This window comes from Anomaloglossus baeobatrachus, chromosome 4, assembly GCF_048569485.1.
Source record: "Anomaloglossus baeobatrachus isolate aAnoBae1 chromosome 4, aAnoBae1.hap1, whole genome shotgun sequence".
NCBI lineage: Eukaryota > Metazoa > Chordata > Amphibia > Anura > Aromobatidae > Anomaloglossus > Anomaloglossus baeobatrachus.
This window is the reverse complement of record NC_134356.1, coordinates 659,844,102-659,858,970: the sequence shown is the minus strand read 5'-3', so window position 1 is coordinate 659,858,970 and position 14,869 is coordinate 659,844,102. Positions and strand designations below refer to the sequence as shown.

The 14,869-nt window shown below is 46.8% G+C and overlaps 1 protein-coding gene across 1 annotated transcript in view; it reads right to left on the bottom strand.

The window, feature by feature from the left end:
• Positions 1–8,373, bottom strand: part of LDLR (low density lipoprotein receptor) — a 36,837-nt gene extending 28,464 nt beyond the window's left edge. The window contains exon 1 of the mRNA XM_075346533.1: positions 8,119–8,373. Coding sequence (XP_075202648.1) covers positions 8,119–8,209 — 91 coding nt within the window. The 5' untranslated portion in view covers positions 8,210–8,373. The remainder of the gene's footprint in view (positions 1–8,118) is intronic.
• Positions 8,374–14,869: the final 6,496 nt, after the last annotated feature.

Below are 14,869 nucleotides of genomic sequence, written 5' to 3'. Positions count from 1 at the left end.
GCTCCTGGTGGCTCGAGCTGCGGGCCGGATCCCGGGGTGTCTCGAGCGACACTCCTCGCCCGTGAGTGAAAAGGGGGTGTTTGTTGGGATTATAGTTCGTGACGCCACCCACGGTTGTGGTGATGGCACCACCGCTGCTCAGTGTGGGGGTCCCGGGGATGGTGATGGGAGCAGCCAGGTGTTGTGTTGCCCCTCCGTGGGTAGGGGTTGGTGATCCCGGGGCCCGGTGAAGAGATGCAAGGTGTAGGGCCTGGAGGGCGCAGGGACGCGGGGGGCAGCGCTGTGCCTTGCGGCACTATGGTACTCACTCAGCCTGACACGGACACAGTTTGTACGGTAAACCAACGGCTGGTAGGACGGTCCCACAGACGGCTGCACCTGCACTCCCGGTAGGCGACTTCTCTCTTCCTTGCACCTTTGTGGTCTGGTGGTATCGGTGGATTCCCTCCGGTTACCCGCTCCCCGACTGCAATCTGGGCCGGAGGAGCTCTACACTTTGCCCGCAGGCGCTGGCCCTGGGGAAACTGGTGCCTTGGCGGTGGCGGTGTCTCCCCGTTAATGGTCGGGCTGTTGCCGTCAATCGGGACTTTGTTGCTGGGGGATCTGCGTCCCCTTCGCTGACGGATTCGGCAAATTGGGCGACTCCTAGCCTTGCCGGGGTCCGAGAGGCCCCTGCCCTGGTGCTGACTGTCCTTCGGAACACTGCTCCAGACAACCGGGCACACAGCCAACGGGGTCCTTCCAGGAACTTCCGAACTGTCCCACTCCGGACAGTCACCGCCGTCGCTGACCTTGCTGTTCTAGCCCTACACACAGCTGGGCTCTCAGGCTCTGTCACCACTTCTTGCTTTCCTCCTGTTCCACTTTCCTTTCCTTCACTTTCACTTCTTGTTGTTTACTCTAGCCCCTGCCTGGGCTACTCTGCTGTTCACTCCTTCATGTCCCTGACAGTTCTCCTCTCTCCAGCTCTTCCCTGAGCTATCTGCCTGGTTTTCTTCCTGCCTCCAGAGTTGTGAGCTCCTTGGTGGGCGGAGCCAACCGCCTGGCCCACCCCCTGGTGTGCATCATCAACCTCTGGAGGAAGGCAACAAGGATTTCTGGTTAGCTGTGATGTGCCTACCTGCAGTGTGGGGTGTGGTGGTGTTGTTATCTGTGTCCCCTGGCTTGCCCAGGGCGACACATTCCCCCTTAGCAAAATGCAGACCGTCCGCGGGCTGCCGTCCTACACCGGTTTTATTTTTCTGTAAAAGGGGATAACAAGGGTTAATCAAACATAAATAACAATTTTAATCATAAACTCTTCCCAAGACGGGAGGCACATTTTACTTTAAACGTTGCAACGGTGTACGGTCACGGTTTCCGCTCTCTCCCACCCAAGCAACCTGGCCCTGATGCTGCCCCTAAAACCCAGGCAGCACCCCTTGACCCACAGTCCAGCACAAGTCACCCGAGCGGGATCTGTCCTTCCCTCCAGAGGGTAGCCACCGGTCCCTTTGGTGGCTGGGCCCTGGCCTGCTCTGCTCAGGGCCCTTCCTCCAACCTGCCTCTCCGGAGGCGGCCTGCGGAAACGGTAACGGTACCCAACATATTTACAAGCCACTTAACGTTTGTGGTTGCCCTGCAGAGTTCACGGGCTTGTCCATGGATAGTTCCCATGCATTTTTAAACTTTTAACGGTCCCCACGGGGACAACGGTGCCGGCTCCAGCCGGTTGCAAATCACAGCTGCAAATCAGGTAACAAACTCGGGTAATCATCTTTCATCATTGCAGAATTTTCAAAAACTTTCAAACAAATAACTCAGTGGTGGTCCCAACGGGGACGGTGCAGCGGGCATCCATTGCCCTGGAGGCGGCTACCACCGCATGGTGTCGGCCCACTCCGCGACCGAGCGGTACATGGGATTTTCCTCCCACTGGCAGTTCAACCCCGCACCGCTGACAGCCGTTAGGAATGGCGGGGGAGGCGGCATACTTGGGACCTCTTCCTCCATCTACGACATCCCCTTCGGACCTCCAGCCGCGGTGCTGATGTCTGTCTCCCACTCAATCAGGGCCGGCTCTGGGGTTTGGGTGGACTGATCGCGACGCGGCACGGCCGCAGCGGCCCCTTGCTCACGGGCCCCTACTACGGCAACCATCCTTCGCATCTCCGCTTTCCAGTCCATCAACTGCTGCAAGCTCTGCGCCCTCACCTTCACGCAGAAGCGGCCCAGCTCCCGCTCCAACCACGCAGCGGTCCCGGCGGGGAGCTCACCCGGGCCGCAGTCTTCAAAAGCTACTCCGCCTCGTTTCCCCCAGAGCTTGGGTACTCCGGTGGCGGGTATTCCCGCACTCCAATTCGAGGACGCTGCCATTTCTCCATTCGTGTCCCCGTCTTTCTAGCGGCGTTGTTACACGCGTCCAGCCGCCATCGCGTCCCCCTTAGCTCTTTTCGGCCCCTCCTCTCTCGGGGCGGGGTTTTGGCCTTCGCGCTTCTACTGCTCGAGAAGACGCTCGAGCGGGAACTTTTCGCGCCAAAGATGGCGGCTTCTGAAATTTTTCTGCCGGATGTCTCCGGCGGTAACAAGGCGCACCTCTACCTGACGGCAGAGCGGTAAGATCCTGTTCGTGACGCCAAGTTGTCGCGGGCGGGGAGGAGGGTGTCAGCACACCGCGCTCACCCCTTCTGCTCGGGTCCGGCAGTTGCTCCTGGTGGCTCGAGCTGCGGGCCGGATCCCGGGGTGTCTCGAGCGACACTCCTCGCCCGTGAGTGAAAAGGGGGTGTTTGTTGGGATTATAGTTCGTGACGCCACCCACGGTTGTGGTGATGGCACCACCGCTGCTCAGTGTGGGGGTCCCGGGGATGGTGATGGGAGCAGCCAGGTGTTGTGTTGCCCCTCCGTGGGTAGGGGTTGGTGATCCCGGGGCCCGGTGAAGAGATGCAAGGTGTAGGGCCTGGAGGGCGCAGGGACGCGGGGGGCAGCGCTGTGCCTTGCGGCACTATGGTACTCACTCAGCCTGACACGGACACAGTTTGTACGGTAAACCAACGGCTGGTAGGACGGTCCCACAGACGGCTGCACCTGCACTCCCGGTAGGTGACGGTGACTTCTCTCTTCCTTGCACCTTTGTGGTCTGGTGGTATCGGTGGATTCCCTCCGGTTACCCGCTCCCCGACTGCAATCTGGGCCGGAGGAGCTCTACACTTTGCCCGCAGGCGCTGGCCCTGGGGAAACTGGTGCCTTGGCGGTGGCGGTGTCTCCCCGTTAATGGTCGGGCTGTTGCCGTCAATCGGGACTTTGTTGCTGGGGGATCTGCGTCCCCTTCGCTGACGGATTCGGCAAATTGGGCGACTCCTAGCCTTGCCGGGGTCCGAGAGGCCCCTGCCCTGGTGCTGACTGTCCTTCGGAACACTGCTCCAGACAACCGGGCACACAGCCAACGGGGTCCTTCCAGGAACTTCCGAACTGTCCCACTCCGGACAGTCACCGCCGTCGCTGACCTTGCTGTTCTAGCCCTACACACAGCTGGGCTCTCAGGCTCTGTCACCACTTCTTGCTTTCCTCCTGTTCCACTTTCCTTTCCTTCACTTTCACTTCTTGTTGTTTACTCTAGCCCCTGCCTGGGCTACTCTGCTGTTCACTCCTTCATGTCCCTGACAGTTCTCCTCTCTCCAGCTCTCCCCTGAGCTATCTGCCTGGTTTTCTTCCTGCCTCCAGAGTTGTGAGCTCCTTGGTGGGCGGAGCCAACCGCCTGGCCCACCCCCTGGTGTGCATCATCAACCTCTGGAGGAAGGCAACAAGGATTTCTGGTTAGCTGTGATGTGCCTACCTGGAGTGTGGGGTGTGGTGGTGTTGTTATCTGTGTCCCCTGGCTTGCCCAGGGCGACACATATGCGGCTCAGCTTCAGAGAGATCTAGTGCGCATGACCAGAAGCGCCGAGACTTCTGATCAGCGGTCACAGGTACGCGAGCGTCACCGCTGGTGATGCTGCATTGAATTGCATGTTAGTATGCCCCTGTTGACGTGCTAACATGCTAAGAGGGCATAATGAGGGCATAATTAGGGCATGAACTAATGCCCTTGCGACTAAAGCCCCCGTCACATTTAACTTCTTACCAGCGATCCCGAAAACGATGCGAGCTGATAAGGATCACTGGTAAAAGTCGCTGGGAGGTCGCTGGTGAGATGTCACACAGTCAGATCTTACCAACGATGCAGTAACGATGAGCGACCTGTATAACGATGAGCGACTTGTTAGGTGTCAAACACAGCGATGTGTCCTGCCCAGCAGGACATCACCTTTGAAGAAAATGGTCCAGACCCTTCAGCAACGACTAGCAATCTCACAGCAGGGGCCTGATCACTGGTAGGTGTCACACTTAACGAGATCGCTGCTACGTCAGAAACGGTGACACAACAACGATCTCGTTAGCGGTCTCGTTAGTGATCTCGTTGTGTGTGACGGGGCCTTTATCCTTGCACTCATTAGCATATGATAAAAGATCTTTAGAAATACTTTTTCTACAGTTCTCTTTATCTATGCTACTAGATACAGGGACAGTAAGACATATGCACCCATATTCTTGTGGTTCTGGGTGCATATTGCACCTGACAGGTTCCCTTTAAACATCTTTTAGGCAGTCCTGGGCACTGATGAGGTCAATGGTAAATTCAAGTTGCCCTTCTTCAGAGATGCCACCTAGGAGATCTTGGCTTTGCCACTCCCTAAAATAATCGATAACATCCCCTGGATATTTTTTCAACTTTCCAAAATCGGAAATAACGTCTTCGAAGCACCTTTAAAAAAAGTTCCGGTGAATAGGAGTTGTGAAAACATACGGCTTCCTGCTTGCTTAGGTTTCAACTATCGAAAACAGACATTTCATACACTGTATGCCAGAGCCAAACGTAAATAAGTTACAGGCTTGGTCGGAGTTAAACAGAAGCTTGAGCAATATAGGGTGTGGCTCTCTCTCCGAGATGTTAGTGCTGACAGCCTGGCGTAGAGAAAGTTGCTGCAACGTGGACTGCTGCGATAAGACCACATATTAAAGAAAAAAAGAGGTGAAGAATCTGATCTGGATAGAAGGGATCAATGCTTCCCAAAAGAAGCAAATATGCCCAACTGTAAAGACAGAGGGAAGGGAAAAAGTGCATTAGTGAGAATAAAGAAGAGGTAGTAGCCTGATCAGGGCCACAGGGAACAAGAAAACTGCAAAGAGCTCACCAATGGTGGAAGCAGTTCCTGAAAGTGAACCAATGTAACAGATTTAAAGGATTTTTCCTCCCATTATAGACCCAGTAACGAGCCAAGGAGCAAGTACGACTCTGTTCACACCTGCTATAAAAATAATGTTGTAATTCTTGTTCTATTCTTGTCGTATGAAATTGAGTCATGGGAAATGTTTCAAATTTAGGGATTTTTTGAGTATCTCTTTCCCGAGGTAACTATCCATCAAACGCAGAAGACATTAATCATGTCTACATTAATAAAGTAGATAGCTAGAAATAACCAATGTGACCTTGGCTCGAGCAACGAGAAGAGAAGCTAAACTTTGTTCAGAGAAGTGTATTTTTCCCCGAGTTACGACCACAGATAGAAGTGGCGGAAGCGTATTTTTGATACGGCCGTAAATACTCAATTCGATCGACTTCCTCCCTAAATATAAGATCAATTCAGATGAGACGATAAAATCAAGGTCACGATACGACTCGATTTACCATGGGGCGAAAGTGACAAGCGCTAACCGCAGATCCTCGCAATGTGACCTCTTAACCGTTGACAACAGACGCTCGATAAAATTCAAGGAATGTGGTCGTAAGCGATTTATTGGTCACGAGGGGTTTAACTCTTGGTCTGGCGCAATTTCTTCAGACATAATAGTCCGGCCATTTTTTTGCCATACTTTAAGGATTAGTGTCATCAAAATGAAAAATATTAACGCCATTGATAGCGTCTGACAAAACTTTAATATGAAGGAGTCTTCCATTTTACGTCAAAAATGTTCCTTCAGCCATATGTGGTGTATATAGGTAAAATACATCTTTGTACCATGTTAGCCAGTAGAGATACCATGCCTGATGAAGTAGTGTAGTAGTCTGAGTAGTCTCGAAAGCTTGCTATTATTACAATCTTTTCAGTCAGCCATTAAAAGGTATCAACCACTGAAGACTCGTGGTATATACACACATACTGTATATATACATACACACACATATACATGCACACACACATATACATACACATATATATATAAATAACAAACACATACACACGCACTCATATATCAATATATATACTGTGTATATAAACACACATATATATACACACACACATATATATATATACATATATATTAATATACATACATAAACACATACACACACTCATATTATATATACTGTTTATAAACACACACTCATATATACTGTTTATAAACACACATATATATACATACACACACATATATATATATATATATTTCACACACACACATATATACACACACACACTATAACGTGTGTATAGTGAAAGGGCCATGGAAGCATCCATATACGTGAGTACATGCTCTTATCAAGCAAGCATGGCGCAGGGGGCCGCCACACCCTTGCCTCATCCGATTCCTCACACATTAGGGAGGAGCGAGCACTGCAGTGACGCACTCATCCTCCCCTCACACGAAATGGGCGGGAAGATACTAATCTACATAGAAGGAGATGACAGTCGGGTTTAACCGCCCATTTTAACCCCTCCCATCTTGTGTTCTTATTGGCTGTGAGGGCGGAGGCTCGCGATCGGCAGATTTCACGTTGCCCAATCAGATGACGTAGCAGAGGCTGCTCATTCATGCTGTGGGCGTGGCTAAGGAGGCATCGCGGTATGTGTGGAGAGCTGCGCGTGTGTGACAGGAAAGCCGGTTGTAAATGTCAGTGTTGCTGCTCGGTATCGGTCACCTTCTAATATATCGCGATAAGAGGATATATCACGACATGACACGATAAACTGCACTTATACTGACACCAATACTGGTTTGCTAAGGTGCCATTGGCAACCTTTACCTCAGACCCCTCCCCACTACCTTATTATACTACAGTGGTTATCTGAGGTAAAGATGCCCCCCCCCGACCCGGAGACCCCAGCAATGGCTGACAAGCCCCATGCCAAAGCAACAATGCTGTAAATAAAGCAGCACAACTCACCCCAAGCCAGTCTGACCTGCTGAGACTTGTAGTCCCAAACACAACAGCCCCTATATATTAACATATGTACATTATTTTGTGATCCTCCATTTGTGGGCAAGGTAGACCAGTCCATATGATGCAAATACACATATATATATATATATACACGGGCAGGGCCGATATTTGATATCAGATGATCCAGATACATGTGTATATAGATATATATGTACACACGTGCATTGCAACCATATAACATCACATATATTAAGTCTATAAACTCATGTGTACGTGCGACATAATAGCGTACAGATATTTATAACCAGACCGTTCTTTATTATATATATATTTATATGCACATACATACATATATACACAAGATGGTTAAGATACGTGTGTATTCATATATACCTATATAGATACAATACACATAAAGTAACCATATAATATCATTAATATCCTAAATGATGAGCCTGTAAGCCTGTGTATACTTGTGATATGATTGTGTGTATATATACACACACACACACACACACACATATTTACAACCAGACCGGTCTGTATATGTGTACATATATATATGTATATATATATACAAGAACATGGACTGGGCTTAAAGGTTTATTATGTATGGTATTAGTTGATTATTATACGTTTGCATTTTATATACATACAGTATATAGATGTACACACGTGTATCATAACCATCTAATATCATATGAGTCCGTGCATACGTGCGACATATCAGTGCGTATATATATTTATACTCATATTTATGACCAACCAATATGATCTATCACAAAGCCTGATTATATGTGCAACATAGTAGCATATATATTTATACAGACATTATAAACAACTAATATATATAATAAACCATAGTATATGTGCGCTATAACTATATATGTGTGTGTGTATATATATATATAGATACATATATCGGCGATGGCTCTTACCTGAGATGGCAGATACGAGCTGTATTAATAGGAGCAGGAGGGTAATCTTAGAGATCCTGGAAGGTCCCATAGTGGTAATACTGGAGATCATATCCTCTAATCCCAGCAGCAGCGCCCCTATATTGGTATATTGTAGTGCCCAGGTCTGCCCTGCCCTGTGCCCGGGATGCACACACTTCTAGTGCAAATTGCAAAGTGTCCTGGACAACCCTGGATGGATTTCAATTAATTTGCCTTTTTTTTTTCCTCCTCCTATACACATTACTAGTGGGCAGGGACTAAAAGTGGTGTGATTTTTAAAAGATACGGAGTACATCCCAGTGAGGTGGGGCTTATAACACATGATGTGACATAGACAAGTGCTTCCCTATGCTGGGCACACCCCGGGGGCTGACTCATTTCCTATAGGTACCCTCACCCTGGGCACTCCCACTTGCATACCTCAAATGCCTTCATGCACATTGGGCTTATCACATGAAACCCAAATAATGCATATATGTTCTGATCTGACCGTGCCCTTGTGTGACGGCGCCTGCAGGATCTGTGTATCTCTCTGCAAAGCTAGCAGGAGAAGATATATGGCTGCAGCAAGCATGTCACCCATTCCCTCCCCTTGCATATGTATGGGGGAATCCAACAGTGTTTTGGCATAGATAATGACCAATTCGACCACAAACAATCATCTGCAAATGCAGAGCAGGGCAGCCAGATGTTTTGAAGACACGTCAATAGGTTTGCATCAGTTTTAATTCCATGTAATATGTCTTTATATTTGCAGGAATCTGAACGTGTGCAGGCGAAGTTTGGAAAAGGAGAACTGTGTTGATTGTCAATAATCAATTTATTACATATAATGACATCTTAACAGTAATTTTCCAGAAGGCTGAAGGTAAACTTACTGTAAGTGGTTATCTCAAGTTTTTAAATAAACAAATACCTCCTCTTAAAAGTTTTGGATCCCACTAGCTTCATCCATGTAGCAGAGGCAAATCGGTTCAAGACAGCGGCACAACCAAAGCAGGAACACTGGTGCCAAGAGCAGCGTGCTCCTGAAGATAGAATATTAGAACATCCCTTTAAATCCCGTTTTGACAAGTTAATAACTGGGGAACATGCGTTCGTAGGATTTTGTAAAGTGGCGTTTCTAGAATCACTTGTTCTCAACTATTGACTCATCTAAACAGAACAGCAATTAATCAGTGTCATTGTTTTTGGCAACAAATCATCCTGTGTAAATAGGATATGTGCTATCAATAATCTAATATTCTATGTGCATAAAATATTCACATAAATGCTATATTACAAACTCCTATGTACAAAGGTATAACTACGATAATACTGCACGATGTACAAGAATATAACTGCTATAATACTGCCCCCTATGTACAAGAATATAAGTACTATAATACTGCCCCTATGTGCAAGAATATAACTGCTATAATACTGCCCCTATATAAAAGAATGTAACTACTATAATACTGCTCCTATGTATAAAAGTATACACACTACAATATTGTACAAGAATATAACTACTATAATACTGCCACCTATGTACAAGAATATAACTACTATAATACTGCCACCTATGTACAAGAATATAATTACTATAATACTGCCCCTATGTACAAGAATATAACTACTATAATACTGCTCATATGTACAAGAATATAAATACTATAATACTGCCCCTATGTACAAGAATATAACTACTATAATACTGCCCCTATGTACAAGAATATAACTGCTATAATACGTCCCCTATGTACAAGAATATAACTACTATAATACTGCCCCCTATGTACAAGAATATAACTACTATAATACTGCCCCTATGTACAAGAATATAACTACTATAATACTGCCCCCTATGTACAAGAATATAACTACTATAATACTGCCCCCTGTATATATGAATATAAATATTATAATACTACTACTATATCTTGTGATCGCATCCCAGCTGCGGAGAAGAGGGGAGGGAACACTTTCTCCCCATCCCCTTTCCGGCCTGTCTCTGCGTATATCGCACTGCAGCCGAATTAAATGCGAGTGCAGTGCAATGTTTCACACTCTCTCATAGACTTGTATGGGGGTGCATGAGCCGAGACTCGCTGCCAAATGCACTATGCCGCTATGGCATGAGAAATCAATCGCAGATGGACACTGCCCTATAGTTTTGCACTAGAGTGAGAGCAATCCGATGCTTTATCGGATTGCAGTTGTCCATACAAAACATAAGTGGAACCGTACGCTAATACTGATCCTATGGATTATTATTGCAGATTGCAGTTTCACAATGGGAGTGCTAGGTGCAGACTGTACAACTCTTGGCTTGATAACATAAGGGCAGGAGGAACAACCAGTTGTAGCTACATAAAGAGCTTATATAACAGATCCTGAAAAATTGAACTGCACTTGACTTTGCAATCCAATTTCAATTTGTATAACTTACTTTATGCAATATTTTCCCTGTCTTTGTCATTTTTTCTGTCGTGTGGTGGAGTATATTACTGGAAAACAATAGAATTGTGTTCATGTTTTGTCTCTAGTTTGCAATGAATATAGTAAGATGGATTGCAAAGTAAAGTAGAGCAAAACTAACAGACAAATAAGTGATCTTGAACCATAGAAGGCAATAAATATAAAATACTGACATATACAATGCAAACGGAAAATTATCAGTAACATTCTCTGACATGCTCTTCAAAATCAGCGGTAAAACCAATTGTTGAAGCCATAGATTCCAACGTCCATGAACTCGAACCTTATGTATTTACGTATTTCTATCAGATCCCCTTTATCTCCCCTGCTCTGTTTGCAAATAGAGAGCAGGACTTTGACATCCAGACTTATATCACATATTACCCACAATACAACTCATGCAGGTCTCCGTGTTGACATGATAAGTAAGGATGCAAAGTGCATTAAAACTTTGTATGTGGAGCCTACCTCCTCCTCAGGAGGAGCATTAAGGCTACTTTACACGCTGCGATATCGGTCCCGATATCGCTAGCGTGGGTACCCGCCCCCATCTGTTGTGCGACACGGGCAAATCGCTGCCCGTGCCGCACAACATCGCGCAGACCCGTCACACATACTTACCTGCCCGGCGACGTCGCTGTGACCGGCGAATCGCCTCCTTTCTAAGGGGGCGGTCCGTGCGGCGTCACAGCGACGTCACTGAGCGGCCGCCCAATAGAAGCGGAGGGGTGGAGATGAGTGGCCGGAACATCCCGCCCACCTCCTTCCTTCCTCATAGCGGCCGGGACGCAGGTAAGGTGAGGTTCCTCGTTCCTGCGGCGTCACACGGAGCGATGTGTGCTGCCGCAATAACGAGGAACAACCTCGTTACTGCTGCAGTAACGATTTTTGAGAATGGACCCCCATGTCACCGATGAGCGATTTTGCACGTTTTTGCAACGATGCAAAATCGCTCATCGGTGTCACACGCAGCAACATCGCTAATGCGGCCGGATGTGCGTCACAAATTCCGTGACCCCAACGACTCCGCATTAGCGATTTCGCAGCGTGTAAAGCCCCCTTTAGGCTAAGACCGCACTTTGCGTTTCCACCTGCGTTTCAGGTGCTTTTTAGGTCCGTTTTGAGATGCCCCTTTTTCATGCCAAAATGATTGCGTTTTGATTTTACAGCAAAGTCTATGGAAAATGTGGATTTCTAGACCGCACTTTGCGTTTTAAAACGCTGCGTTTAATTTGCATATTTTGAGGCAAAAAACATGCGTTCAAAGAAGCAGCATGTCAATTGTTTTTGCCATTTTGGGTGCGTTTTGCTAACATTGAAGTCAATGAGAAATGGCAAAAAACAAGAAACTTCAAATTTCCTGCGTTTTACCTGCTTTTTAGGTGCTGAAAATGTGTTTTTGACTTCAAAAACGCATGCTTTTCTGACATTAAAATAATGGAATAATATTTCCCTTTACACACACACATAGTCCGACAATGAAATTAAAGAAAATTTGATTTTATTGCTATTTTAACATTAAATATTATAAAACCGCTATTATTTCATGAAATATAAATATTTTCTTAATTAATTCCAAAATTATATGTTTTTCTTTTTTTCTCTTTTTTCATGATGTTTGACTATTTAATCTTTATTTATCAGTGTCTTGATGTTCAAAACGCATCTGTCAAAACGCAGGTGAGAAAGCATGTAAAAAGCGCTAAAAACGCATCTAAAACGCGGTAAATACGCATGTGTTTTCAGCTCTAAAGTTCTGAAAAAGGCAACTTTGGTCAAATCAATTAAGCCCAAAACGAGCGTTTAGAACTGCAAGTAGGGGAACGCAAAGTGGGGTCTTAGCCTTAGGACATAGCAGGAGACCACAAGTCGAAGGCTTCTCCACTTTTTAAGAAATATCCTCTTGATCTCTGCAAATTTCTAGTCTCAGCTGTACAGTATATTATTATGGCTTTGTCCCATGACCATTAGTGGTCACACCATTTACGGTTATCCATTGTTGTGCCCACACATAGCATCTTTTCTTCACACTATAGCAATAAAGTGCCCATCATGTAGGTTCATCATCTCGAGAAGACCTACTCCAGTTGTCCTACCCATACAGTTCTCATGCGGTAGCGATAGCCATTATATGTGTCCATACAATAGTACCAGCCACAGCTGTACCATTACAATCAAAACCACTCACTTACATGTTTCTCCCCAATGTCTGGCATCTGGTTCTAAAACGGACCATTCTTGGATTTAGGGGTGGAAATGACTTGACCAGTGTTTTTTTTTCTTTGTTTATTTTTCTGTAGAAATATAATAATAACATACTGTATAATAATAATATTTATTCACTTATATAGCGCTATTAATTCCACAGCTCTTTACATATATCAGCAACACTGTCCCCTTTGGGGCTCACAATCTAAGGTCCCTATCAGTATGTGTTTGGAGTGGGGGAAGAAACGGAAGAACTTGGAGGAAACCCACGCAAACACGGGGAGAACATACAAACTCTTTCTAGATGTTGTTCTTGGTGGGGTTTGAACCCAGGATCCCAGCACTGCAAGACTGCGGTGCTAACCACTGAGCCATCATGTGACGTAAAAAATATAGGCTAAAGCTGCCTTTACCTCAAAACTTAAAGGGAACCTTTCCATAGATTTGTTCCCTATACACTGCAGCCACCACTGCTGAGCTCTTATATACTGCACTCCAGAACACTGTATGTAAGAGCCCAGGCAGCTGTGTACAACGTACAAAACACATTTATAATACTCATCTATGGGGCGGTCTGGTCCGCTGGTTGTTGCTGCTCTCTGATCTGGCGCCTCCTCTCTGCGGTAATCACCGTCCTCCTTCTTCTGAGGCCCATGTGCATGACGCGTCCTACGTCAGCCATTGAGGTCCTGAGCAGGCGCACTTTGATCACTTCTCCGCAGGGCAGATCAAAGTATTGTAGTGCGCATCTGCGGGCAGTCTTTCACCTTTCCTCGCGCCTGTGCATTACAGTACTTTGATCTGCCCTCAGCAGGGCAGATCAAAGTGCGCCTGCGCAGGACCGCAACGTTGGCCTGTATGGATGACGTATACGCGTCATAAATACTGATCTGGGTAGAAGAAGGACAGAGATCGAGCTAGAGAGGAGGCACTGGACCAGAGAACACCGACGCCCATCATACCAGACCACCCCATAGTATTATAAAAGTGTTTTTTACATTATACAGTGCGGCCTGGGCTCTTATGTACAGTATTCTGGAATACTGTATATAAGAGCTTAGTGGTGCTGGTTGCAGCTTATAGTCGCCAAATCTGTTGACAGGTACCCTTTAATCATAAGCAAGTGGTCTTCAAAACACTCGTTTCAAGATTACCTTGCCGTGTAAACAAGCTTTCAATGAAATTATCTTTTGCACAGCTCAAAATATATTGGTGGTTTTCTGAGCATAGAATGGCAGCCGATGTGTGCTGTGCAAGCTACTTCAGATCACTCCGTTTACTTTAGCCTGCCTGTGTGAACAGGGTATTAAACGTTTACTGATCAGTGGTCATATTGTGCCATCAGTTAGGGTACCTTCACACTTAGCGATGCAGCAGCGATCCGACCAGCGATCTGACCTGGTCAGGATCGCTGCTGCATCGCTACATGGTCGCTGGTGAGCTGTCAAACAGGCAGATCTCACCAGCGACCAGTGAACAGCCCCCAGCCAGCAGCGACGTGCAAGCGACGCTGCGCTTGCACGGAGCCGCCGTCTGGAAGCTGCGGAGACTGGTAACTAAGGTAAACATCGGGTATGGTTACCCGATGTTTACATTAGTTACCAGTGTGAGCAGGGAGCAGGGAGCCGCGCACACTGAGCGCTGGCTCCTTGCTCTCCTAGCTACAGTACACATCGGGTTAATTAACCCGATGTGTAATGCAGCTACATGTGCAGAGAGCAGGGAGCCGCGCACACTGCATAGCGCTGGCTCCTTGCTCTCCTAGCTGCTGTACACATCGGGTTAATTAACCCGATGTGTACAGCAGCTACATGTGCAGAGAGCCGGAGCCGGCACTGGCAGCGTGAGAGCTGCAGAGGCTGGTAACTAAGGTAAATATCGGGTAACCACCTTGGTTACCCGATGTTTATCTTGGATACAGCTTACCTCAGCTGTCAGATGCCGGCTCCTGCTCCCTGCTCGCTTCATTTGTCGCTCTCTTGCTGTCACACACAGCGATCTGTGTGTCACAGCAGGAGAGCGGCTTTGAAGAAAACGAACCAGGGCTGTGTGTAACGAGCAG